This window comes from Meleagris gallopavo, chromosome 4, assembly GCF_000146605.3.
Source record: "Meleagris gallopavo isolate NT-WF06-2002-E0010 breed Aviagen turkey brand Nicholas breeding stock chromosome 4, Turkey_5.1, whole genome shotgun sequence".
Lineage (NCBI taxonomy): Eukaryota > Metazoa > Chordata > Aves > Galliformes > Phasianidae > Meleagris > Meleagris gallopavo.
Window position 1 is genome coordinate 32,783,234 of NC_015014.2, and position 25,394 is coordinate 32,808,627.

The 25,394-nt window shown below is 39.6% G+C and overlaps 1 protein-coding gene across 1 annotated transcript in view; it reads right to left on the bottom strand.

Moving 5' to 3' along the window:
* The window catches only part of SPATA5 (spermatogenesis associated 5), a gene marked incomplete at its 5' end in the record, with an annotated part of 182,713 nt that overhangs the window by 19,712 nt on the left and 137,607 nt on the right, over positions 1 to 25,394 (bottom strand). Inside the window, one exon of the mRNA XM_010710091.2 lies at positions 16,091 to 16,255. Within this exon, the coding sequence (XP_010708393.2) occupies positions 16,091 to 16,255 (165 nt within the window). The remainder of the gene's footprint in view (positions 1 to 16,090; positions 16,256 to 25,394) is intronic.

The window sequence follows — 25,394 nt, forward strand, 5'->3', positions numbered from 1 at the left end:
ATACAAAAAAAAAAAAAAGAGAGAGAGAAAGAAGAATTAGGTAATACAGTTACTTCTGTATAAATGTAGCTAATTATATTCTCAATTGCTAAATTGTTTGTTTTCTCCCTTCCTGCTTGCTGGGGTTAATTAAGCTCCTTAAATGCTGCATATGAATTAAGAAGGAACAAACAACCAAAAAAATACTCGCTGTTTTCCTATGAAAAAAATCTGCTGGTAAAATGTCTTGGCAGGCTATACATTAGTAGCATAATACTGCTGAATTTTCAATGGTAAAAATAAAGTGACTAAAAACTTTTTACCGTCAAAAGAAGAGACTTTCAAGAGAGTGCATTCATGGTAGGAGAGACGTAGTTTCTTTCAGAAATCATATAAAAAACAGGGATGAATTGGTACTATCAAATACAAGCCTCAAAATAGAATCTCTGTTATCATAATGCAAATATGAACGCATATTTGCTATTCCTGCAAAATGTTATCATTACTGTTCCGACTTGCAGGGGACAACCTGTTCCATGCAGATCTATGACTGACTATGACTGGACTAGGTTCACCATTTTCACGCCAATAACGTCGTTTTGCTCACCTTCAGAAAGCACAGCACAGGTAATGCTTATCAGATGATTCTGCAAGGGTCTGCTCTGGCTCTGCTAGAAAAGTCTCAGGAGCCCCAGCACTATGAGGAGAGCAGAGCAGCTCCTATGGTCCCCAGTACTGTCACTGGTCCCACACCTTATCTTGCCCTCACTGTTTGCCCTTGTACAGACAGCAGTTTTATGCACTTTTTTACAGGCTGAACTGATACATTACTCTTTTTTTTTTTTTTCTCCTCTCTTATTTATTTATTCATGGTCTCTCTGAATCTCCAGCTATTTTCCTTGTCACAAATGTCCTTTTATATTAATCAAAATTTCCTGCAAGACGAATATTTGGTTCTAATAATCCCTTGACTTCTCTCATTAATCACGTTATTCTTTTCTTTCTCTTTATTTTTGCTTTAGTCCACACAAACTTCTTCAGTGTCCTCTGCTTTATCCAAATAAAGCATGGCAGATCTGCCTTGTCTCCATTTTTTCTTTCTTTTTTAATTTTAGCAACTTTCTAAGCTTCCTTGTTGCATTTTCCAAGTGTCTCTTTCAATGATATGGTATCAAAATGGCAGTGAAACCAATACCAGCTCATTCTGGTTTGATGCAAGTTACTGGCAATATTCCATAGGAGCCAAGTGCTGAAACAGATGTGTGTACTGCCAAAGACATCATTTGTGATAATGTCCCAATGGTACTTTTGAAGGTAGGTCCTGATTTTTAATCTGCACATTGCAAAATCATTCCAATAGCAAGAAATAAGACAAATGGACTAGAAAATTATCCTTAGTTCTTACAGCTGATGATACCTCCAAACATAGAGGGCTCAAAATCACAAATCTGAACTAAAATAGCTCATGTATAGGAAGAGGACTGGATCATCATGTTTGTCATTATAGTTCTCTGCTTAGCTTTCTTTGGAGTGAAAACTGGCAGATGATCTGTCCAGAAGAACCTGGCAGTATTTGGAATTAGAGAGGACAACACAGGCATTTCTCCCGTTACATAAGTGGCCCACAGATGCTACCATATACAGTGTTGAATGCTTTCTAAGCCTTGTGTAACAACAGATTTTAAATGATAAATCAGAACATCAGCACCACTTCAGGCTTTGAAATACAGCTTACCTCTTACCAAATATGATGTGTCAAATTAATTATGAAATTCACAAGAAAGAAGAAACCTCTTAGATGATCCAAGCATCTCCCTGCAAGTCCAGGACTGTTTCCAATGAAATGCAGGATTGGCAGCAGAGAGATTTATTGCCACAGTTTCTTAACTCTATATTTCGCACTTTAGTAAGCCATCCTATCCTGCTTCACATGGTGCATTTAACAAGTACTCAAAAGTAATTTAAGAAGTAAAATGCACTTGTCATCACAATATGCAGTGCTGAGCACTGCTTATTTCCTGTAAGGCTTTGTTAAAAAATAAATTGACTGGAGGCAGTCTACAGGTTTGGCATATCCTCTGAAGGCCAGCATTCACCAAGGGCGCACCTACACCAAAGCTATAACTGAAACAATCCAGACCATACCGTTAGAACAGCATGCAGCCAGCAGCTCGCCTGATTTTCCACCACTTGGCTGAGCCAGCGGCCCATTCCTTTCCTGCATCCTCTGAGCCGAGTCCTGCATGTGAAATTGGTTTAGTAAGAATGTACTGGATGGCAGGAGAGGCAACTCGAAGGAGCTTGCTGCTTCAGAAAGATATGAAGAGAGCAGCAGGCTTTCAGTAGCACTGAGGCCAAGCTGAGTTGCACTTAATTCCAAAACGCTTCCTAAAATAAAAGAGATTCATCTGGCCCCTACTTCTCACTGACACATATAGTCGTGTTTTGAATGAGAAATCCACAAAAAGACATCCTGAAAGACCTGGCACTTATTGTAAATTTACAGTGACATAGTTCGGGACTAAGTGAAGCAAGGAGCATGTCTACTCTTTGGTATAACTGAAATGTGAGAGGTTTTCTTGATCACAGAGACATCATTTTGCCATACTAAATGTAATTGAGTGAGCAGGGCAGTTTGTGTATTAGTTGGCTTGACAGAAGTGAACTGCTAGGAAACAGGAGGCATAAAAGTGGCAGTGCTACAACATCCCTTCAAAAATACATCTTACCTTGAAAGTTGAAAAACAAAGCTTGATACTTACATCCTCTGTTATTCCTGCTGACTAGTTAACAGTATACATTAAATTAGAAGACATTTTAATCTTTAGGAATTAAATAAATAATACTTGGATTTAGCAAGCTTAAACATGTACTTGATTTTAAGTGCATTAAATAATTCCATTGGTTACAGAGAATTTTTTATGCACATGAAAATCTTTGAAATGCTGTAGGGTAATAATCCAAACTTTGACTAGCCCAGAAATGAGTCGGTATTAACATTTGGCTTTGGTTGAAGTGATAAAGGCGATGAAATTCAGCTGAAGAGTTAAATGCAGACCTCAAACCCTCTCAAAACTTGAAACTGGGTCAGACCGATTTTTAATTAGCATTTAGCAATTATGCAGCAAATCTCTTCTCTGGTGCAACACATACATAAAAGTAATGCAGGTATGCAAGAGGATACATCAGTTCCTTAGTGGAAGAGTACACTTTGTAGGGCTGTGGCACCCCTGTGCACTTCCATGACCAAGAACAGCAGCAAAACGCTTTCACAAGTGGAACATTAAGGCTTCAAATAGCTAACTAGAGATCTTTTTTGTTCATGTTCATGATTAATTCCTTCTTCTCTATATTTCATGTACAAACCAGACAGCTTGGAACAGAAACCTGACAAGCTATTTATGAAATCTGTTGCACATGCAGAATTGAAGGAAGCTGACTGCTGCAGTGCATATCCAGTCGGCTGGAACACATATAATGAAAACATTTTTGGGTTTGAAATAGCCTCAAAATGTAGTACGCCTCCAAGGTGACCTGACTGGATGAGTAGTTTGTAGCTTTTTCTCCTTCCTCTTTAACAGTAAATTCACTGAGTGAGCTAAGGGATGTTCAGTAAAGAGGAAGAGCTAGTAGACTCACCTCCAACAGTGCAAAGATAGAGCTGCGTACAACCAACTACTAAGGCATTTATAGCACAATATGTAATGCAGTGCCTGTTGCCATCCAAATGTGAAGTTCTGAAAAATCCTTAAGTCTTAGTCAAATAATTAAATATGTGGTAGAAGACTCTACTATGCCTTCATAAGTAGGAAAAGAGACACAAATATATATACACAATAAGGGTAATGCAAGTAAGACACAAAACCCAAATGAACAGTTATTATGTGAGCAGCTCAACTGAATGAAATGAAAATGTCCTAGTGATAATATGAACAATTTTTTAAAGCTTCTAGCAAAAGTTGAATTTTTCCATCACTTAAGAGAGATTTGGGCTGAGTATATTATCCTGAGTAAACTGGCTGAATTGCAAAGATGGAACATTACTCCAGATTGCTGAAATAAAAACAACACTTTTGGTCAGCGCTAATGTTTATCAATACGTAATAGCCAAATTTTGCTATTGTTTGAAGTAAGGGAAGTAATTAAAGTAGTCATAAGCATTCTGATACAGCCTGGTTGTTTCCTGTCGGTGTATGTAATGAAATGCCCCTCCCAGCATCACGCTCACTGTTCATTAACTCTCCGCAATAAACATCATGCTTCCATATCACACATCTGAAAGCACTACTCAACTGTGAGGTTGGGCAACAGCACTACGCTATGCAAAACCAGCCAAGTCCAGTCAGGAAACAGATTAATTTGAAACCCTTAATTAATGACTGAACATTTACACAGTCAAGATTTATGAGTTACAAGGAAGTAAGCCCAAAACATAACACTCCCTCCTGCATGCAAGCTTTCTTTTTAATAGTAAACAATTAGCCTAGGGTAAGATAGTGTCTAAATTCTCAAGTTCGTTTTCTTCCTCCAGCTTCCAAGCATTTGCAAAAGATAAATTGATTCTATGCTTTTTTTGGGGAGGGCCTTTTTTTTTACTAGTCTTACATAAATATCATTACTAATAAACAAGTGTTAATGAAACAAAACACTGATTTATTTATTTTTTTGTTCCAAATAAAGAAACCAGTAAGTTTCAGACTGTTATTTTAAATAACCTAAGTAATACCAAATTTAGTAACAGTGGACATCAAAAATGAGGAATAAGTTTTCAGTTTTGAACGTTCTGATTATATTCCATTTTGGATCATAATCACAGCAGCACTTTCTTCAGAAGAGAACTGACACCTTATTATGAGGAGTGCTTACTGTTTGAATATTAGGACTGCCAGCTCTTGTGAATCCCTCAGGCCTTATTCTAGAAAAGTCAAAATCAGGAAAAGTTTTGCTCTCTTGTTTATGCAACTTAATGAATACATTTTTTTTGCCTGCAAATTCTGTCTCGCTAATAAAGGAGCGTGGTTTGTTCTTCCACCCAGATCATATAACACATAAATAAGCAAAAATGATCACAGGAATGGCAATATCCCAATATCCTGCAATATCAGAGAGCAATCTGAGTGTGTTATGGGACACAGACAAGTTACATGCCCCCCCAACAAGGGGATTCCCCAAAGCACCTATCTGCATGTAAACAGTCACATCTGCGAATTCAGAGGTAACCAAGAATGCAAGCAGAACACAGGTTTGTGTTTTTTATTATTTCCCTTCCTCTGGCAGCGTGGCAATGCTGAACATGTAGTGCACACTGTGAACCCCAAAGCTATACGGCAAGGGTTGCTCCCATGTGCTCTGGGCACTGGCACAAATTGCTGGTTGGGCAATTTCACCTCTGCAAAACAGAACAAGCTGCCTCAGAGGTGATAGAGTGAGTCACTGTCCCTGCTGTCCCCTGAAACACGTAGAAACTGCACTGAGGGACATGGTTAGTGGGCATGGTGTAGATGGATTGATGGTTGGACTAGATAATCCTAGTTTTTTTTCCAACTTTAATTATTCTATGACTCCATGAAAATGCTTTGTGACTGTTATGAGAAAAATCTCCCACAACCTGCCTCCTGGCTGCTTCTGTTTGGTCCTTCCTCCTCGACTGAGCAAAGAAAACCAGTCCTTGCATGCGACAGCGGCTGCTGGAGAGAAATCAGGTTCTCTTCACACAGACTCACAAGCACTTGGAAACATGCATTGCAAATACTGGCAGCCTAGGCGCTGTGTACATCATTTTTTCCCCCTTCTTCATCAGTTTCTCATCAAACAGGAGCTCACTGGGAACAGTTCCGGAAAAAGACAAAGCTGATTTTTCCCAGCATAAAGCAAAGAAAGACAAAAACATACGGGACAAAACAGAAGATGGATTGCTACTTTCCCTCTCCCTTCCACCCAATGCAATGCTTCACTGTGCAACGTAAGTAAAATAGTTATAGTTTAGTTTTATAACAAATTTATTTTGCTTATTAGGAAATGAAGTGTGAAACTAATCTCTGTTTGATGACAGTTACCCTCAAATAATAACACCCGCTTCTTCAAAAAAGAAAATCAAACAAATCCAAAGCAGCCCTTTTAAATAGAGCAAAATACTCTTAGTTCTCTTCCCTGACAATGGGGATGTCAAGACCAATTAACTAGTGCAGCCATCTGCAGTTCTGCTGTTTTCTTCCATTGCAAGTGGACAGCCCAGCTCCCATGGCTCTCTTCTACACACTCCGTGTCACAGAGAAAGTCTGAGTTGTTTTCCACCTGAGGCTCCTTGCTGCTCAAAGCCAGGACACAAAAAGCTTAGGCTGAGAACTTGGTAACAGTTAGAAGCACTTTAATTAAAAAGCAAAATGTTCCACAGGATTGCTCCTACCATAGCTAATAATTTGCTGCAGAGCTATTACTATGCTGTTTCCATTTGCCAATAACCATTTAATCTTTATGCCAAAGGCAGTGGAAAGCCTTAGGTATTTTCATATGTATTTTAGGGGAACCATAAAAGAGAAATTGGAAATAGCAACTTCCAATTCTTGATATACAAAAATCAGAGCTAGAGTGGAGCATACAGCCATCAGTGCTTCAGAAACTGCCTGACAGCTTCTACTCCAGGCAATGTTTGAAGGGTAAGACTCAAGTTCAGTGCAAATGCAAAATCTTTGGTAGAATCCAAGTAAAAAACACGAAGTGAACCACAGATAGCTTCCCTTAAAGTGCATTCCACAATAGGACTGCAACTCTCATTCACAAGAAAACCCAGTGTTCAGGCACACATTCAAAACAGAAAGTATATGACATAAGTGCAAATCTCTGTCTGACAATGTCAGTAAGGTTGCAAATACCTTTCCACCTTCTGCACCATGACTATCTTAAACCTCATCAGCTTCTCAACCTGTTTCAGAGTTCCTACTGCACAGCTACATCTCCCCAAAAAGTCTGCAATTCCAACAAGGTTATCACTACAGTTTGTGGATAAAGAAGAAAAGCCCAATATCTCCCAACAAAAAACTCACTCAGAAAAATAAAAGTATGCATAGTCCAAACTCCTTTGAAAGAAAGGATGATAGCAAGTATATAAGATTGTGATGGATATCTTTTTTTCTTTTTTTTTTTTTTGGATGAGAACTACTAAAGAATATCACAGTTATCACAATTAAAATGCTAAAACAAGAACAATCAAGCTCACCAATCACTGTGTTATTAGTGGTCATCCCTTCCAAATTAAGCTCAATGTTTACTTAATTAAAACGAAATTTTGTTTCCATGACATGAAAAAGGATTGGATGCAGATTAGTTGGTGCAAGTTCTATACAAATGAAGCTTAATAATGACAGTTTTTATGTTTAAAACTCAGTATATCCAGTGTTTAAGATACTTACTGTCTAACAGCAGACGGTGATTTTCTTAGATATGTTTCTATTAATTGTTTATTACTAGGTTCCAAGTTTTCACAAGAAACAATTACTTCACCAATGACTGCAAAAGGCAAACATCCTATTTCATATGTACACAAAGATACCACTATATATTCAAATATTTCAATTCACACACACCTCTCCAATCTTTGTGGCTCAGTGAAGTGTAAACAGTTAGCATTGTTATTAAAACACACATTCTTCATTCACAGGAACAATGCTCAGCTAGATTAATAAGCTTTTATTCCCAGGCTCTATTATTCCTCTGCCATTCATTAACATTTCTTCCACCTTGACGGCAATTTAGCTGGCACAACACTGGGAATACAAGTAGGTCAGTACAAGGTGTTCCTCTGTACATTTTCATAGGTTATAAACATCCCATCTGAGTTAGCCTTCAGGTACTGCATTTAAATATTCCTAATGCCAACTAAGATAATAATCAGAACTCTTGGGGATCTTACTATCCAAGTACTACGCTTATTTATGGAGGACGGATTCTGTTAAGACTGATGAGGCAATTTCAGTAGGGAGGCAGGGAACCCTCTGCAGCTCTCCTGGCCAACCTGATGCCTGAGATCATGCTTCACTGCTACCTCCAAGGGAAAGCCCCTTAAAATCCTTACCGTGTCCAAAGAGGAAAATGTATATAACTGTGAAAAAAGCCAGACTGTGCACTGAGGTCTCACAGTCAGACACTGCATACTATTAAAAGAAATCATAACAGGCATTCAAGCCAGCCAGACAGGCTTTAATCTCAGGACATGGGAAACAGCAGGAGATGCAAGAATATTTTCTTTTTTCTCCCTTGTTTATGAAAAATGTGTCTACAAACCACTGTTTTCACAGAAAACCTACCAAAAACTTTGGACAGTTATTTTGCTAACGTACGTTGTCATAATCAGTGTTCACAACAATTTATATACATTGAGCACCTGGTCTTGTGTTGGGGTACAAGAGTCAAGGCTCAAGATTTCATTCTCTATAAATGCAAAGACTTATTGATGATTTTCTTTAATTTTTACACCTTATCTTATACTTCAGTGCTTGAACTGGGTCAAACTCAAAGCAGCAAACTTCTAACTACATTCCCTATAATGCATACCTTACAAGACCAAGTTGCCAACACTACAGGCTTAAATCAGAAAAAGAAGTCACTGGGAAAAAACTTGTTGAATTTTTTTCTTTTCTTTTTTTCCCATAAAGGCAAACCCTATCACTCTGCACTGATTTGAGCCTTTATATTATGTAAATGAAAGCACTTCAAAAACCAGAAAGCAATCGACACTTTCAGTTCCTTCCTGATGATTGCAAATGCTGTTTTAACTCTCAACATTATTTACCTACATTTGTGATTACTGGCATATGGGAAACGCGTGATATAAACCACTAATGAAAAATCCTCTCTTTCAGATTGGGAAAAAAAAAAAGAAAAAAAAGAAGAAGAATGAATCAAATTAGTTGTTGCTAGAAATAACTCACAGGCAAAAAATAAAACTAAAAGAAAACAATAGCAGCAGCCTAAAGAGACATATTTTTTCCTTCAGGAACGAATTCCCATCTGCTTTTAAAGACCAACATGTTTTTCCATTATGAGGCATTACAGCGAAAACCAGGACAAGAAAGCAGCAGAGTCACAGGCAAGCGCAGAGGGCAAGGGAAGCTGGCTGATAGAGTATCAGTCAAGGACCCTCTTTATGAGGCCTTGCTGCAGTGACAGCTGAGCAGCCCCTGCAGTGATGGCAGCATACTGTCCTCTGCAAGCCACATCTCAGCAGCAGCTCTGTCCTGCAGCCCTGGCCATTCTGGTGAAACTTTGGTCCTTATGGTTTCACATAAGTTCATCAGAAGCAAGCAGCACCGTCAGCAGAGCACTGCTTGCTTCTTGCATGGTTAATGCTCATGTTGCTGGTTCTCCCTCCAGACAGACATGCAGCACGAACCAGCCCTTCGGGGGCATGGTGAGGATAACGAGTATCCATGTACAAAACCCAGGCAGACAATGCCATTAAAATAATTAATGAAGACACAAGTGACAAAGGAGGAAAAGACATACTGAAATTAGCCCTAATTTCCCTGAACCCCAGGCAGTCCACAGAATCCAAATTTTCAGGTTTGAGAAGCTGGATAAATTTTATACCTAAGTGCTGTTTGGGACACACTTGGGGGCTCATTCAAATTCCCCGTGGCATTCTCCCCAATCCTCCCAGTCCTCTAAAGACTGCGGCTCTTTGGGTTGTTTAGGAAGCAGTGCCAGCAGTACCCTCCTGAGCTGTTAATGGGGCTGACCTTTTCGGAAATGCTACTGTCCCTTCAGCCAGATGCATTAAATCTCCTCTGCTTGATTAAACTATTAGCAAATCATTATCTCACTGAAGGATAAAATGTTCTTTCCCAGATGAGCAAGCCATGCATAAATTTCAGTGCAAACACTCCTCTGTATACCAAGCCCTATGTTTTACATAAACACACTAATTGTCAGCCCTGTTTTATATACTGGTGGCATGAATGCATGCAGGATGAATGCAGTTCTTTTTTGGGTCCTGGCTGAGACAAGACATGATGAAAACCAACCCGCTCAATGCTACCGACCCCCAGCCCCATCTCGGAAAAACACAGGAACAGAACCAGATCCTTCTGAAGCAGCTGAAAAGGAGATTGGGGGAGACACGGCACAATGCCACGACACTCTCGGGCTGATGAGTGATTACCCAGGCACTCACACTGCCCTGGTTTTCAGTCTGTCCAAGCACATTCTGCACGTACGAGGTTCTTGCGAGACCGGCAGTAAGCAAAATCCCATGGGAAGTCCTGTGTAGTTAGTTATTTCCTTTCAAGTGATTCATCTCATTTATCCCGAGCACTGACATTCAGAAAACATCTTGAATGCCAGGTATTTCCTCACCTTCCAGCCACCTGTGCCAAACACATCCTTGGTGCTGATAAACATGTGTAGAAAGGTGGTGATCCTGTATTACCCATATTGGATGAAAGCTGAGTCTCTTTTCCACACCCACCCACACAAAAATGTTCACTTTTCAATGACTGATATGAATTAATAGATCTTATACATCAACCCAAGAGAAACTTTAGAGGTTCATCTGAGGTCTTAATATTGCTGCCTTTCAGTGTGATGGCATCCCTCATCATACCGGATAACGTTATACTTTGCTGCAGAGCAAAGCAGGACTTCTTCACGCACAGAAAGGCTGTCTAGCAGAGTCAAGCCAGAGCTACTTCAGCACAGACAATTTAACTAACAAAGCACATTTTCCAACCACATATTTCCGATGAGACACAACCTTTTTGTGTGTGGTATCTTACAAGTTCAAAACTTGAGAGCTCAGTCCCAAGGCACAACATGTCGAGCACCTTCAACAACAGATGAGTTGAATGGGAATTGAACATGCTCTGCATATATTATAACTAAGCAAAAAGGAATAAAACCATATTCGTGCTTAAAAAATGAAAACCATGAGCTTTAGCCAGGACGTGATTTCCAGAGTCACAGAAACTCCACTATGTTTTATTTTAATTTTTTTTGTTGTCTTCAACCCTTAAAGTCTGTCTATATAGGCTGCTACACAATGGATCAGTGGATACATTGCTGTTTAAAAATGTTAGAAAGTCTTCCTCTGAAGTTTGGAAGATCTTTTGCTTCATGGAAAACTACATATGAAGAAGATAATACATCCTAACTTGTCAGATGCCTTGTTTTCTCTATATCTAAGCCGTCTCTTGTGCTTATTGTAGATGTACTTTAATAACAACAGACTTTTTTTTCCCACTCTCTTAAAATACTGTTTACCTTTCTGTATGCCTATGATGAAATATGTCCTCACTTCTTTTGTAGTTAGTGGCTTCTTATAAGAGAAAAAAAAGAGCTCTGGTTTTGGTTGTTTGGGGTGTTTGGTTTCTTTTTAAGTTTCTAGTTTTAGTATGTCTGCATCCGGTAAACAAGTACATGCATGTTTTGAAATAAATACTTTAATAGGCAAAAGCTTCAGTTGATTAGAGCTAGTGTGCTGCTGCAAATACACTTTTTTTTGGCATCAAATATGCACTCATTTGAGCCACAGCAAACCTTCATTAGATTTTTTTTTTTATTATTTTTTTCCCCCTTTGTGTTCCCATCGAGAGTTATTGCAAAGTGCGAAAGATATTTTTTACATTAACTACTCTACTCTGACTAAAAACCAGTGAAAGATTTACAGGTTCCCAGATTCCCGCTTTACTATTGTTTCCTGTAAGCATGGAAACTGATAATGCTATAGAAACAATGTCAGACACTGCTTTCACCATGACCTGTTTTCCATCAGTTTAAAAAGTCAGTCACATCAGCTTATTTTTATAAGAACACCTATGTACCCTAATCAAGAATATTTAATTTGTTTTATTATTTCTAAATAACTTTAAACTCAAAGCAACTGAATATTTGGTTTCAGCTTCTACCTAAAACCTGCCTCTTTGTTATTGCCTTCTGAACTGTGACAAAATAATAATATAGCTGGGGTTGAAACAATTAAAGAAGGTCCTTCACTCTACTAGGCTTATTTTCCTTTTAAAAATCATCAACTTCTAGAATAAAATATCTCTGTAGTAGTGAAACTTCCTATGGTGGTCTTACTCCCTTGCTCATTCCTTTTCACTAAGAAAACTCCAGAGATCTGAAGTAAGGTACGTTTGTTCCATTTAATTTTTAAAGGCAAATGATACATTTATTTATTTATTTAACAACAAAAGTCTAACAAAGATACTGGTCTTTGCCTTATAAAGGTTGCTGTCCTTCCCCCAGGTGAACACGTGTGACAGCTACAACCTTTCATTTCTGCAACAATGTATAATTAAAAAGTTACGGGGTAAACCATTTCCTAATCAAACACTGTCCACGTAATTTTGTTCTTACTTGCACTACAAAGGATTTTAGAATCATAGAATCATTCAGGTTGGGAAATACCCCTAAGACCACCAAGTTCAACCATTGCCTAACACTACAAGTCCACCACTAAATCATGTCCCAACATCTCTTAAAGACTGCCAGAGATGGGGACTCCACCACCTCCCTGGGCAGTACATTCCATTGCCTGACCACCCTCCCCATGAAGAAATTCTTCCTGATACCCAATCTAAACCTCCTTTGGCACAGCATGAGGCCATTGTTTCACATCCTATCACTTGTCACTTGAAAAAAAAACAGACTGGTACACACTTTGCTGCAATCTCCGTTCAGGTGGTTGCAGAGTGATGAGGTCTTTGCTGAGTCTCCTCTTTCCCAGACCAGCAACCTCAGTTCCCTCAGCCATTCCTCATATGTCTTTGAGACAGATTGAGACTACAGATCTCAAGCCAACAAGTATGATAAACCTAATCTGAACTCCAAATGAAAAAGGTGAACCTCCGAGTTCTTTGATGACCAATCTTTTACAAATGCAAGTTGGCTCTAGTGACGTCATGAAAGAAAACAAATGAGATTGAAAGAACTCACATTATTTGCAATTTAAAACATAACACTTCTGTGCTTGGATTTTTAACTAATCACACTTTATAGAAACATGGTGAGATACCAACCAGATAAAATTTCTCCACATGAAGAATGGCAGTGACAATGCTCTGGAAAAAAACTATGACCAGATTGAACAACCTCTGAGTGAAGACATCTCCAAAGCCATTACGAATTATCTTCAGTTCTATAAAGGGGCAATTTTGCTCAAAATAAAATGCAATAAGATAAAATAAGAATTTTTAAGATTTTAAAGAAATTTTTAAGAGATTCAATGTTACAAGACATTTGTTACTCTAACCAGTTTTTATTACTTACTACTTTTTATTACTTATTACAGCAGATCTGTCCTTGTAGCTAGCTGCCCTGTGTATTGGCTCCCACCGTGCTAGCCAGAGGTTGAGGCAGTCAGGGGAAAAGGTAAGGATGCAGCCAAACAAGCTGCCTTAAAGGATAGAGAGTATGTTTCTTGGTGTTGGTATTGGCTCCAAGGCCAAACACTGCAATTCAGAAATGTCTAAAAACTCTCTCTCGCTGTCCTGATTTACAGACATTTGGGTACCCATGAAGAAAAGCCTGAAGCACCATTGCAGAGCAGAGCTATCAAGGTATCACCATGCAGTTCAGCAGGGCCAGGAATTAAAGATCCAAACTCAATGTTAAATATTCCTAAAAAGCAGAGCCTTTGCTTTTCCTATTTAATTGTTACATTAAAAGCTAACAACATTGATCATGATATTTACATGAAACTTCACTTGCACATGAGAGAAGGAAGTTCTGGTTCATCGTCACAAATCATCTTCTATCTTCTTTCAGATGAAACAGTGGGAAGTAAACACCCTATTTTCCTATCTTGATGAACCTTTACCATACTCATTAAGATAAACATATGTCCAGCAGATGAATGGAGATAACTGGTCATAAGGGCTGACACGCAAAAATATGCACGTGCTGAACTATGCGTACTGAACTATTCATTTCATCGTAGGATGGTTCAAGGTATCTTTACACGAAACCGTCTATCTATACAGCACCCTCTAGTCACAAAACGAAACATTTTCCATTTCTTTTTCTAAACAATGGATATAACAGTGGAATGAGAACTTGCCATTCAATAGCGGAAACTATTTGTAAAGCTGGGAAGCTGAAGACACTAGGAAGAAAAGGCTTTAATGAAACTGGCCACTGTGCGTGCCAACTGTCAAGACTTTTTATATATTCTTCCAAAGAACACTGACTGAGGATTTTTCTGTGTTTACTCTTTACATCTCAATTATTATAATTCTTTGAAGGATGCCAAAGTACAAAATTCATAAGAAATGCCATATTAGAAACAGGCAGGCTTTTTTCTCTTGCAACTAGTCTGCAGTTGTACTCAATGACCCATTAACTTATTTTTGGTTCTGTACAAAGCCAGCATCAAGACATTTGCAACTCATTATCAAAGCTGAGCACAAGAATTCACCACTAGAGCCTCGGCTGACCCAGATCCAAAGGAAATCCCCATATGCTTGGAATTTCTGAAATACAAGCATTACAGTCGTTGCCTGGTAAGAAAACAGTTTCCATACACAACCAAAGATATGTTTATATTTATGTTTTTGGAGGCTTATAACTTGGCAAGAAGCACATATATCTTTCCAGGGCAGTAAAGTTTTTATCACTGACATCAGGGTAAAAATACAGTAAAGTTTTAAGTTACCAATCCACAACACTGAGGCAGTATAGCTGCAAAAGCCCACAATAGGAAATTCTTTACTTTTATTAAATTGTTATTATGAAATCCCTCTTTCAGCTGCAAATAGAAGTCCAATACAAAACAGCTCCACTCACTGTGTCATTAATTCATTGCCAGAGCATGGTTTGTCCTGTGCTGTGGGGGAGGAAGGCCACAGTGCATTTGACTTTGGTCTCTGCCCTTACAGAGCCTCCTGTAACAAGCCTGGAGGCTAGTCTGGATGCTAGTGTTGCACATACAGCACGTGCTAAGGTCTGACCCCTGTGCCTTTGACTTGGAGAAGGGCATCTGCTGCATCCTCACCAGTGCCCTCACCAGCCAGAGGTTGCTTGTGAGCAATATAGCTCTGTAAAATGCACCAGCACTGCTGTCGTTAAATGAGCAGAAGCCTTGCCTGGGAGTAACAGAATAACTAGTGGCCAGTTGAGAACAGCCATCAGCATTACAGGAGTCATGCATACACTTTGGTCATTCTCGCTTTCGGATCAAGACAAAAGTTCAGCTTATTTCCTTGTATATGTAAACAGCACACAGAAAGATGGAGTGAACTAAGGCACATTTTCCACTCTGCTATGGAAAATGTAGAAGGTGACTATGTAATTAGAGATGGTATGATAATACATACAATAGGACTGGCTACAATAAGGCAGAAACCTTAACTGTGGCATTTCATATCTTCTAAGAGATCGAATTGGCAAACTAAATAACATTCTTTGAATTTTTGAAGTATCATAAAATCATAGAATGAGGAAATAATGAAATATTCTTCTATAAGACATTACCATGAATAATACTCAGGGAGCAGAGTGGTGACCACAATGCTAACTATAATTGCCAGGCAGCCTATTTGAATTATTTTCTCCTCCAACCCAGGCGGGAAATAATTGCCTGACATACACTGTCAGAAGCTGACTAATAGCAATGAGCTATAAGAGCTGCTGTGAACTCTTGATTATAGGAAAATATGAGCCTTAAGTGACCAGTGAATACCCTGCAATTCCCTTATACTGTCTGACAATTGTGTCTCTCCTTCAATCTGAGGCCATTCACCATCAATCCTAAATGCAAAAAATCTCTGGGGAGACCCATTTGAAATGTCTAGGCAGCTGGGGACACTTGCCTCCATTTCCTTGAGCTCCTTCTGGCAGCACATCCTAATGAAGCCACCCGTGACCTTACTATGGCTCATCCTGGAAGAGGCCCTTTCTCTGGCAGCAGTACTCTGATAGGGATCTTGAAGGTTAAAAAAGCCCAAAACATTGATATTCTGTTTTCTGAGCAGAAACACAGAAATCATATGACTCCATCCTCTACACATACTATTTTGAAAAGACTCATGGAATGATACCTGGATGACGCTTGATTTCAACTTTAAAATTACCATTTTGTGCATTGGCTCTGTGGCCATTACCATACAAAAAGCTTTACCTCTGCTCCTGAATACTTGTGGGTGTGCTGAACAAGCTCTGCTAAGCAGATTTCCTCACTGATTGGCATGGACCGAAAATGAAGTTTGAAGATCTCCCCACGAGTGGCTGCATCTGGCAAAGGCACATAGATAATTCTGTCTATTCTTCCTGGTCTCAGCAAAGCCTGCAAGGAAAATGTCACAGAAAATGGTATAACAAACAGCACATCACATCAAGAAAGTAAAAACCATAAGTCAATTAAAAACAATAATAGCAACAAAACTCAAAAACAATTTCAGCAGAAGTAAGAAACTGCACAAGAACAATTAAGCTATGTGCTAGAGAGGTTGCTCTCTTACACTGCAATATATCAGTCACTGAAAAGACAGTAAAGCTATTCAGCTTGTGAAATATCAGTTTATGGAAAAAAGGCATCATAAAGGAACTAAAGTCATTTTCCTAAAATAATAATTTTAGGCTTGTTGCAAGGTGTGCTGGAATGTTAGGGCTTGGCAAAAGGACAGGTGGCAATGGACATTTCCTAAGTTCAGATCTTCAGTCAAGACAAGCAGAGGAAAAGAAAATTGAAGTAAAGCTGGCATCCTGTATTCATATTTATTTATCCCACGTTACTAGCATTGCACACACTTAACCAAGAACATAGTCACGTTTTTCACACACAATAAGGTAATTCTAAACAGAGACAGTGATGTTCACCTTCAAAAAGGAGGAGAAAAAAAAAAAAAAACCACAGACTTGCAAAAATAATGTGGTTTAATACGTTTTGGCATCAGTTTTGGATTGTTGGAAGAACGTTTCTCCTGTGCCACAGAACAGCTGAAAATTCAGCAAATGAATAGTTACAAGGCCAGGTTCCAGTTTTGCAGTCTCATACAAGTACAGGGAACCATTGCCACAAAAAGCAGCTGGAGGGTTGTCTGGACAGGAGGAAACCTCTCATCTCTGGGGGAGTTCATTCCTGGGACAGGTCAGCGATGAGGCTGTGAAAACTCTATCCCTGAGGCTCGGCATGATGAAGCCAAGCCCTCCTCAATCTGGTGCTGGTGACAGTCCTGCACCCCATGGGTGGGGGGACTGCAAGGCCTCTGGAAGCCCTCTTCAACCAAGCTTTCTATCATTCTATGGTTGCTGGACTGGGTCAATAAGTAAATACTATCTGTGAATAAAATGATTATGTCTGATACACAGGAGAAGCCAAATCCTTAGATTTATGAGATGAGAGGAAGCTTATTTCCCTGTATTTTTACAAATCTATAAGATTTTTTAAATTAAAATCATTTACTGTAAAAAAACTAAAAAATAAAAATTAAAACTCTCCCAGCCTGACTTGACATTTGAGGGGAAAAAAAAAGTGCAGAGCAAATGGACCTAAATAGTATTTAAAAACTATTTTTTAAAAACTAGGCAATGTTTATAAGATTCAGCATGTAACCTAAATTGTTTTTATGTTATGATTCTCCCTTGGGCAGAGTAGTTCAAGTTTCAGATGACTGGAGATATTGCATGGCTGTCCTGGGCTGTCAGCCAATAAGTCTTTTCCCAGCCTGATCATGTCAGTGAAAGTCATGCTGAAAAAAATAGTAGGAAAGAGCTTTTCTTCCTGCACAGCATTGATCAAGTTAACACCCTTCCTAGAGTTTCTTTAAAAAGACTGTTGTGGTGCTTCAGAATGGAAAAATGTATCCTGAATGTTAAGAGATGTCTTGTTATTTTTAAAACAGAACATGAAAATGTTCAGTAGGAAACACATGGCACTGCCGTGTGTTTCATTGGCCTAGCTAAGGACATAGCAAGGGAAGACTTAAGGCCCGTATCTAGCCCAATATCCTGTCTTTGTCAGCAGCCAATGCTGGATCCCAACAGAAGAGAGCAAGAAGCAAGCTGTCCACTAGAACTTCCTTATCAGACTGTGCTACTTGCCACAGCACTCTCGGTATATTCACCAAGAACTCAACACACCAGTGATAACCAGTGTGCAATTTGGGGTCTAAACCATGTGTGTATCAGGACGTTGCGAACACACCTGGAAGAGAAATTTGCATGTTTCAAGACTAGACTTGGAGGAAGAGGAATTACACTGCAATTGCATTCTGCATGCTGTTAAGGAAATGCCCGTAGATAACTCTGGTATTTAGAAGAAACACAAAATGCTCACAAGTACAACGGTGCATCTCTTTTAAATCAAGGCAGGTTTAATCAGGAAGCCTAGATAATTAGAACATTTTCTAGGGACAACTTAGCTCCTACTAACAAATGACCACGGCAGTTGTGCAAGAGGGTCAGCAAAATGTTTGATAGAAAGAAGGTCCTGACCAGCCGCAACCAAATGCTTTCAGCTGTGGGACAGACTCTTAACATAATGCAGTGCCCAGTCTAGCAAAGCACAAATGCAGATATCAAAGAATGAATAATTTTCTTTCCTCCACATTACTTAAAATTGAGTTTCTTCCAGTTCGTCCCAAATGCCTTGTATTTCATGTATATAGTCTTAGTTGGAAGCCCAGGATTAAAACACACCTCTTGCTACAGTCAGGCAATGTTATCCAAGATAACCAGATGTGTTGGAATCCTACAAAATAAAGCACAAGTCAGTCTCTGTAGTGCTTCCTCGTTAAGTAAACAGACAAAAAAGAGAGAAGAGAAAATACTCTGTTAACTTCGCTTGTGAGAAATTCCAAATTCCCTCCTCCAAAGAGAAAAGCAGATTCACCTGAGAACTGGTCTCTACCAGTGCTCAAAGCAGGTCAACCAGATGGAGAAGCCTGGCTTCCCTGGAAGACCCTGGGCACAGCCGGACTTCTCACTGAAGGCCCAACACCAAAGTGTCTGAACACTTTGACTTTTGGCAAGCTTCAGAGGAACTAAGAGTAGGGAGAGAGGCCAGAAATGGGTTGCAGAGCTGTTGTGTTGCCTGTGAGTGTGAAGACAACCAGAAGGCAATGGCAAGCCAAGGCCATTTTCATCTTCAGACACCTTGTTAGCCTCCTGGGCTAGATGTTGAGGATTTTGTCTCAGTGTTCTTCTCACACTCAGTTTTCCTTCTTGGCCAAAATAATTTGGTAGTCAGAACTGAGCTGCACACAGAGCATGGCACTAAAGGAACTAAATACCTCTTTTGATATTTTTGCACTTTTGGAAGTTTCTTCTGGAGAAAAATGAGCTCTTCCTGGTTTGCTTATAGAAGCTTGATCTGGTATTTTGTGCCAACAGCTGCAGCACCATTATCACCAAGGCCCTTAACGGATGCTGGCACAATCGTCTTCCTCAGATCCATTTCACTTGCAGAAGTAAAGAAGGCTTTTGGAGACAGTAGCTCAGAGCATGCTATGACTTTTACAGGCTGACCCAGAAGACAAAGCTTCAGGCTTGCAACTTGCCCTCTAGAAATGTCACAGGGAGTAAAAAGCACATCCAGGTCACCTCCAGCCCAGCTCTACTGCCCAGAGGGTGTGGTGGGCATGGCAGCCTGGGGACTCACCAGCCATCACAGGTTGGAGGTGAAGCCACCTGGAATTGACCCTCACTGCCAAGCTGAAGGAGAAGAAGTTTGGCAAGAGAAGGTGGCAGCAGCAGGAGAAGCAAGGCTTGGCTGTGCGAGGAGAGGCAGCTGGGGGAGGGTGAAGAGTTGAAGTGAGGCTGCAGGTTCGGGCAGATAGGAGCTGCTGGGAGTACAAAATTAACTGCTTGCGGCTGGGAGATGCAGAACTGATTTGAGGCTAGGAGCACACAGAAGGTGGGAAGTCGATGGAGCCAAAATTAATTGATGTGTGCGCAGAGCTACATAATTCACTGATGTAGAGATGTGAGGGTTGCATAATTTATGTAGGCCAGGAAAGGCACAAAATTAAGTAATTGGGGTTTTGGTAGAAACCAGAATACTTCATGCCATTATACCGTTCTTTTGCAAGTTTACATAATTTTTTGTTGCTACCACAACAGTTATGAAAGGGGTCTGAGTGCCCACACACTGAAGGGTTATGAGTAGTAAACATACACAATATTCTTCAGAGGAGCAACAGCATTCAGGAAAGTAAGATAATCATCAAGTAATACATAGTATCATCAATAGAAAAAACACACTTTAATTAAGAAGAAACTATTGCCCTTTGAAAAAGAAATGCTTAAATTCTGTACTAATTAAAATAGAGTATTACTTCAAAATATAGCATTGGAAAAGATAGATGGTGCAAAAATGTGTATTTTGTGTGCAATTATGAAGATAATTATTTCAGGAAACAAAACTTAAATATGCAAAGCCAGGAAAATATTTGTGGTTCCTGTTAAGAATGAACTAGAATTAACCCTAGGGCTTTGCTAATTTTCTTCTTTTCCTTTTTTTTTTCTTCCCAACGTAGTTAGCTTTTTTCAAAGAATGCTTGGCCATTTCAGCAACTACATCATCAAACAATGCAGAATTGTAACACTGCTAGAAGCACCCACAGCTGATGAGCCTTCTCTAAGATGGAAAAAATAGCTTTCCTGTTGACATACTTCTTCAGTTACATCTACATTCATCAAAATTTTCTTGATTGGATCTTACAACAAAACTGCATACATAACATAAATGTAATACCAGGAAACATAATGAACGCCAACAAAAATTTTGATAGCAAAATGTAAATTACGTAGCAAAGCATAAGCTGCACAGTAAACTGCATATTTAGGTGTGTAAGAGAGAGCAAGTAGGTTCAGCAGGTAACAGAAGTTCATCTGAAGAATTAATGTTACTGCATGTTCTCTGCTGCAATTGATCTCCACAAATAGGAACAGATTTTTATATTAAATTTAAGACAAGTATACACTTTTCTCTTCTTCTTCTTGTTCTTCTTCTTATTTTTAATAACATAGAACCTAAAAAACGCAACTAAAAGATTAATCCTGCCTTTGTAGTCCATTGAGATTAGATCACAGAAGAAAATGATAAAACTGGAAATAACAGAACAATGTTTCCTTTGTAATTAAATCCTCCTAACTTGAATTAACAATTGCTATTTATGAACCCTGGTTGTAGTCCATACTTACATGAACTCCTGAACATAAGAGGTACTTTATATCTTGTAATCTAATTTAGTAATGCAAATCTTTTTACTTTCATCGTTAGAGTATTTAAACATATGTAAAGCATTTAGAAGTAAGTCATGTTCCTCCTGTGTAACTATTTGTGAGATCCTTTCAATGCTCCTGTACACGTCAGGTCAGATGTACTGCAAGGGAGGAAAGTATTGGGGGTAAGAGATAGGCCAAGGAAGTGAATTTGTTAACAACAAGGAAAGCATCTTTTGGAGCCATCATATTTCATCTTGCAGGAGCGAATTCAGCTCCCATAAAGATGCTTCAACTATATTTCAAGGCTCAATTCCATGTGTGAAATTTTCATTCTTACTTTGTGCCAGGGGAGGTCAAGATTCCACTGCAATACGTCAGGAAACACGTAGAATTTTAGGATCTTTGAAAATTGCTCCTTAAACAGACAGCCGGAACCTTTGTGCAACCATGGATTAATTAAGCAAGATTAGAAGATACTAAGGAGAAAAGGGAGGCAGGGAAAACATTTGTGTCAGCATTATGCAGTTGAAAACCATGGTCCTGGGGAGATCTAAATATTATTGCTCTGCAAGGTTTTTCTTCCTTCTCCATCTGGCACGAGCTTACTCAGCAGGCAACACTGCACCTCGCCATTTCAGGTGACACACTTATGTGCCATGTCACAAGGCTGGAGCATTGTAATCACAGGCTCCTGAGTCAAGCAATACTGCTGTTTTCTTGCCAAGAGCCCCTTTCTTCACACTCTTCCTCCTCCCTACCTTCTTCCTCCTGTGCCAACATCTGTCACCACCATCAGCACATGCCAACATCTCTAACCAGTTCCCCTCTTTGATGACTTGTTTGTTGGTCACCACCCTTGTACTTCTCCCAAGATTTGTGCAGATTATTCTCAGCTCTCATTACACAACACCTACAATTGCACTTGGGGTGGAGTAGTTTTCTTCCTTAGCTTACAGTATACCCACTAATGTAAAATCTCATTTGCAGACAGAATTTTATTAAATATTGGAGACTAGTCCCTGCAAAATGCTGCATTCTCCTTTTCAGTCCTTACAGAAAGTCTTTACATTCTACATAGACTTCTAAAAATAAGGGGGCTATACAACCCCTCTGTCATGTCAGTCTTGCTCAAGACCTGGAGCATTGTGCAAGTTGACAAGAAAAGACATGATACATTTGACAGCAGGTGTTCAAGAAGAACGTGCACTATCAAGTGGCAGTGTGAACATTTTACTCAGACACTAACCATTATTACTAATTAAGGGCAGAGAACAAATACACAGTTTTATACGCCGACAAATAGTAAAACAATCTGAATGGGGATACAGTTTATATAATCCCAGTCAAAAACAAAATGAAGCAATACGGAGAGTTAACCATCTGAAAAATAAGACTCTAATCTGCCCCGTCTGTTAAGCAAATGTTCCTGCCTGCGTAGTATTCATCACTTTTCTTATCCTCCAGGTGTAACACCAGTAGCTTATCTTTTTACTCCAACCACAGATTTTTAGCTGTTTACAGTTTGTGTCATCAGCGGAGAAGAGAAACTTCTCAGTGTAATTCACTGCATGCTCTGAAATGGCTCTCTTTGCTAGCTACTGAGAGGAAACATCACCTTCAGCTGTCATTACAGATCAGTTCCAGAAGGCAGAAAAATAACACACTCTTATTTTCTCATAGAACAAAACTTGAGAAAAGAACTGCCTTTACTCAGCAGAAACCACTGGTGTTCCTCATTTGAACAGTATATCCCACGTCTGTGTGTTTCACAGCACATCAGCCACTTCCACCAATGTGGGTGGGGATTTTTCATGGATATGAGCATTACTTCAATAACTGAAGCTTATAACTGAAGTTATAAGCAGTGCATCAAGAAAGAAAAAATCTTCAGAGTTGATGTGAATGCACATTCAGCCTACATGTCCAAAGCATCCAGAGCCTATGATTTTGAGATAGTTCTTTTCTCCCACGTGTGCAGTCAGGCACAGACGAGGTCCCGCTGTGGGCTGGTTCTGTAATCCCCACAATTGCATTATCACCACACAGTGCTGCCTGAGTCTGGCATCCACACCACAGCCCTGGCCTCGCTGCCAAGCAGTGGGTTTTCGGGCTGTTCCAGGCTGGAAGTAAATGTGCTTCTGCCTTTGGGGATATGGCACTGAGAATGTAGTGCTGGGGATTATTTATTTGCCTTATCTTGTCTATGCAGCTCAGTGAAGAAGCTCCTGGTCCCTCCTGCCTCCTCATAAGCTGCTGGGGGCATGCATTGAGAATGGCCAGGAGAAACAGGGAGAGCTTGCAGGGGCTTATGCCTCTCTGCCACCTAAACAAAGTGCTTGCTGAAGCTGAGAACAGCTGAAAACCTGTTTGCAAAACAAACCTGTAAAGAGCTGGACATCCTAAAATATTCTTATCTTTTTTTAGTCAGAGGAACATCACTGTCCCAAACCATTGTGCATCACAGCGCTGACACAGACAGACTTTGATTAATATGGCTAATTTAAGGGGAATCATAGAGAAAGAGGGCTTGAGGAGACTTGTTCCTTGCAGCAGTGAGACCATGTAAACACAACTGTAAGGAACAATGTGCTCCTTGGCCCATGCAGACAATACCAGTGTACGTTTCTATGTGTTTTTGTTCAGATAGGATTAAAATATCTCAAGAAATGGAGTTTCAATCACTTCTCTTGGCAGAAACATCTGCAGGCAGATACTCTGCAGCTGCAGAACTAGTATCTCCATGCTTTTTTTTTTCCTGATATTTCAAACAGTTAAATTGGCCAGTTGGCACGGCTTACTGCAGTGCTCCCTGGGAGCCAAGCTTTGCCCAGGCCTCGATCTATAAAAGTCTAAACCTGTCAGCAACACACCACATTTTCAAAGCAATAAAAGCAGTGCAAATCCAAGCAACCCTACTGATATGATTCCAGATACTCCACTTTATTGCAATGGAAATTCAGCTCGAAATTGAGCCTCTTAAAAGTATTCAAAGACGTGCAGACTCTCACAGCAGAATCAGACTTCTTCTCTGCTCTGCACTGTGAACATCATCTCAGAAAAACTGAAGCAATTCAGCAAATTCTCTACAATCAGACTACCTTCTGGACAACCTAATAAAAGTTTTCAAGTGATAAGCTATTAAAAAAAAAAAAATTGCCCGGCCTTACTTCTTGTTCCTCTCCTTGTGTCAATCCCAGATCCCAGTGCAGGGCTGTAGCTCTGGCTTCCTTTGCAAGTAGAACTTCAGCTACAAGCTCTTGTTCTCACCTGAGGCAAATCTTAATGCAGTGATGTGAGGAAAGAGGATGTCCTGAGTTTTGGCTGCTGTCTCACAACTTCAGTAAGAAGCAGCAGTGAGCTAGGACTCGGCCACTTGCTGGACTGTGCAGAGAGGTTTTGATATGGAGAAGGAATTGTAACTCCTCTTCCTGTTCTCTAAACACGATGCAATGCTTCTTCCCTGGTTTCTAATAAAATAATTTGCAGTGAAGTTAACTAAAAGAAAAAACCAAAATCTATAGTCTGTGAATAAGCAATGTAACACACCCTCTTCAGCGTATGTTTACATAAGGAAGTCCTCCATGCTTCCATTTAAGAGGTGCAAAACCTCAGGAATGTCAGCTCTTTTTTTCTCCTCCCTCTTTTTTGGAGGTGGGGGTTTAATAAAAGAACCCCTTTAGAAAAGATAACAATTACATGTAATGGAACCTGGAACCAGACTCTTTTGGCAATTAATCACCCAGGAGCCGTTGCAATCCTGCAGGCTGTTTCTGACAGATTTTGAGAGCTTTACAGGAATCACTGGGATAAGATGTGCCTGGGCTGGCTCCTGACAGGGACCGATCATGTACAAAGTGGGTTGTTAGTTTTGGGGCTTTTTTAGTTTGTATATTCATACAGATGCACACCTATACACACACACAGCCGTGTGCGCCCATATACACATCCATGGAATTCTTTCTTTACATACATGGAACAACTGCAGAATTCATTATTAGCCCAGAGGCAGAAAAAGAAAGGAAGAAAGAAAAAAAGAAAATGAAGTCCTTTCTTCCTCTTAGCAAAGATGAGCTATCCATCACTTAACAGAGATACTTCCTGTTTTGAAGCAGTTGGGAAGGCATGACTTCCAACCCAAATACTTGGCTTGGCAAACTATTCCTGTGTTGACAGATGCTTTTATAACCACTTCATTCCACCTGAAGTTTCAGCATAAAAGGAGGTGGGTTTTTTCTTTTCTTTTCTCTCTCTTTTTT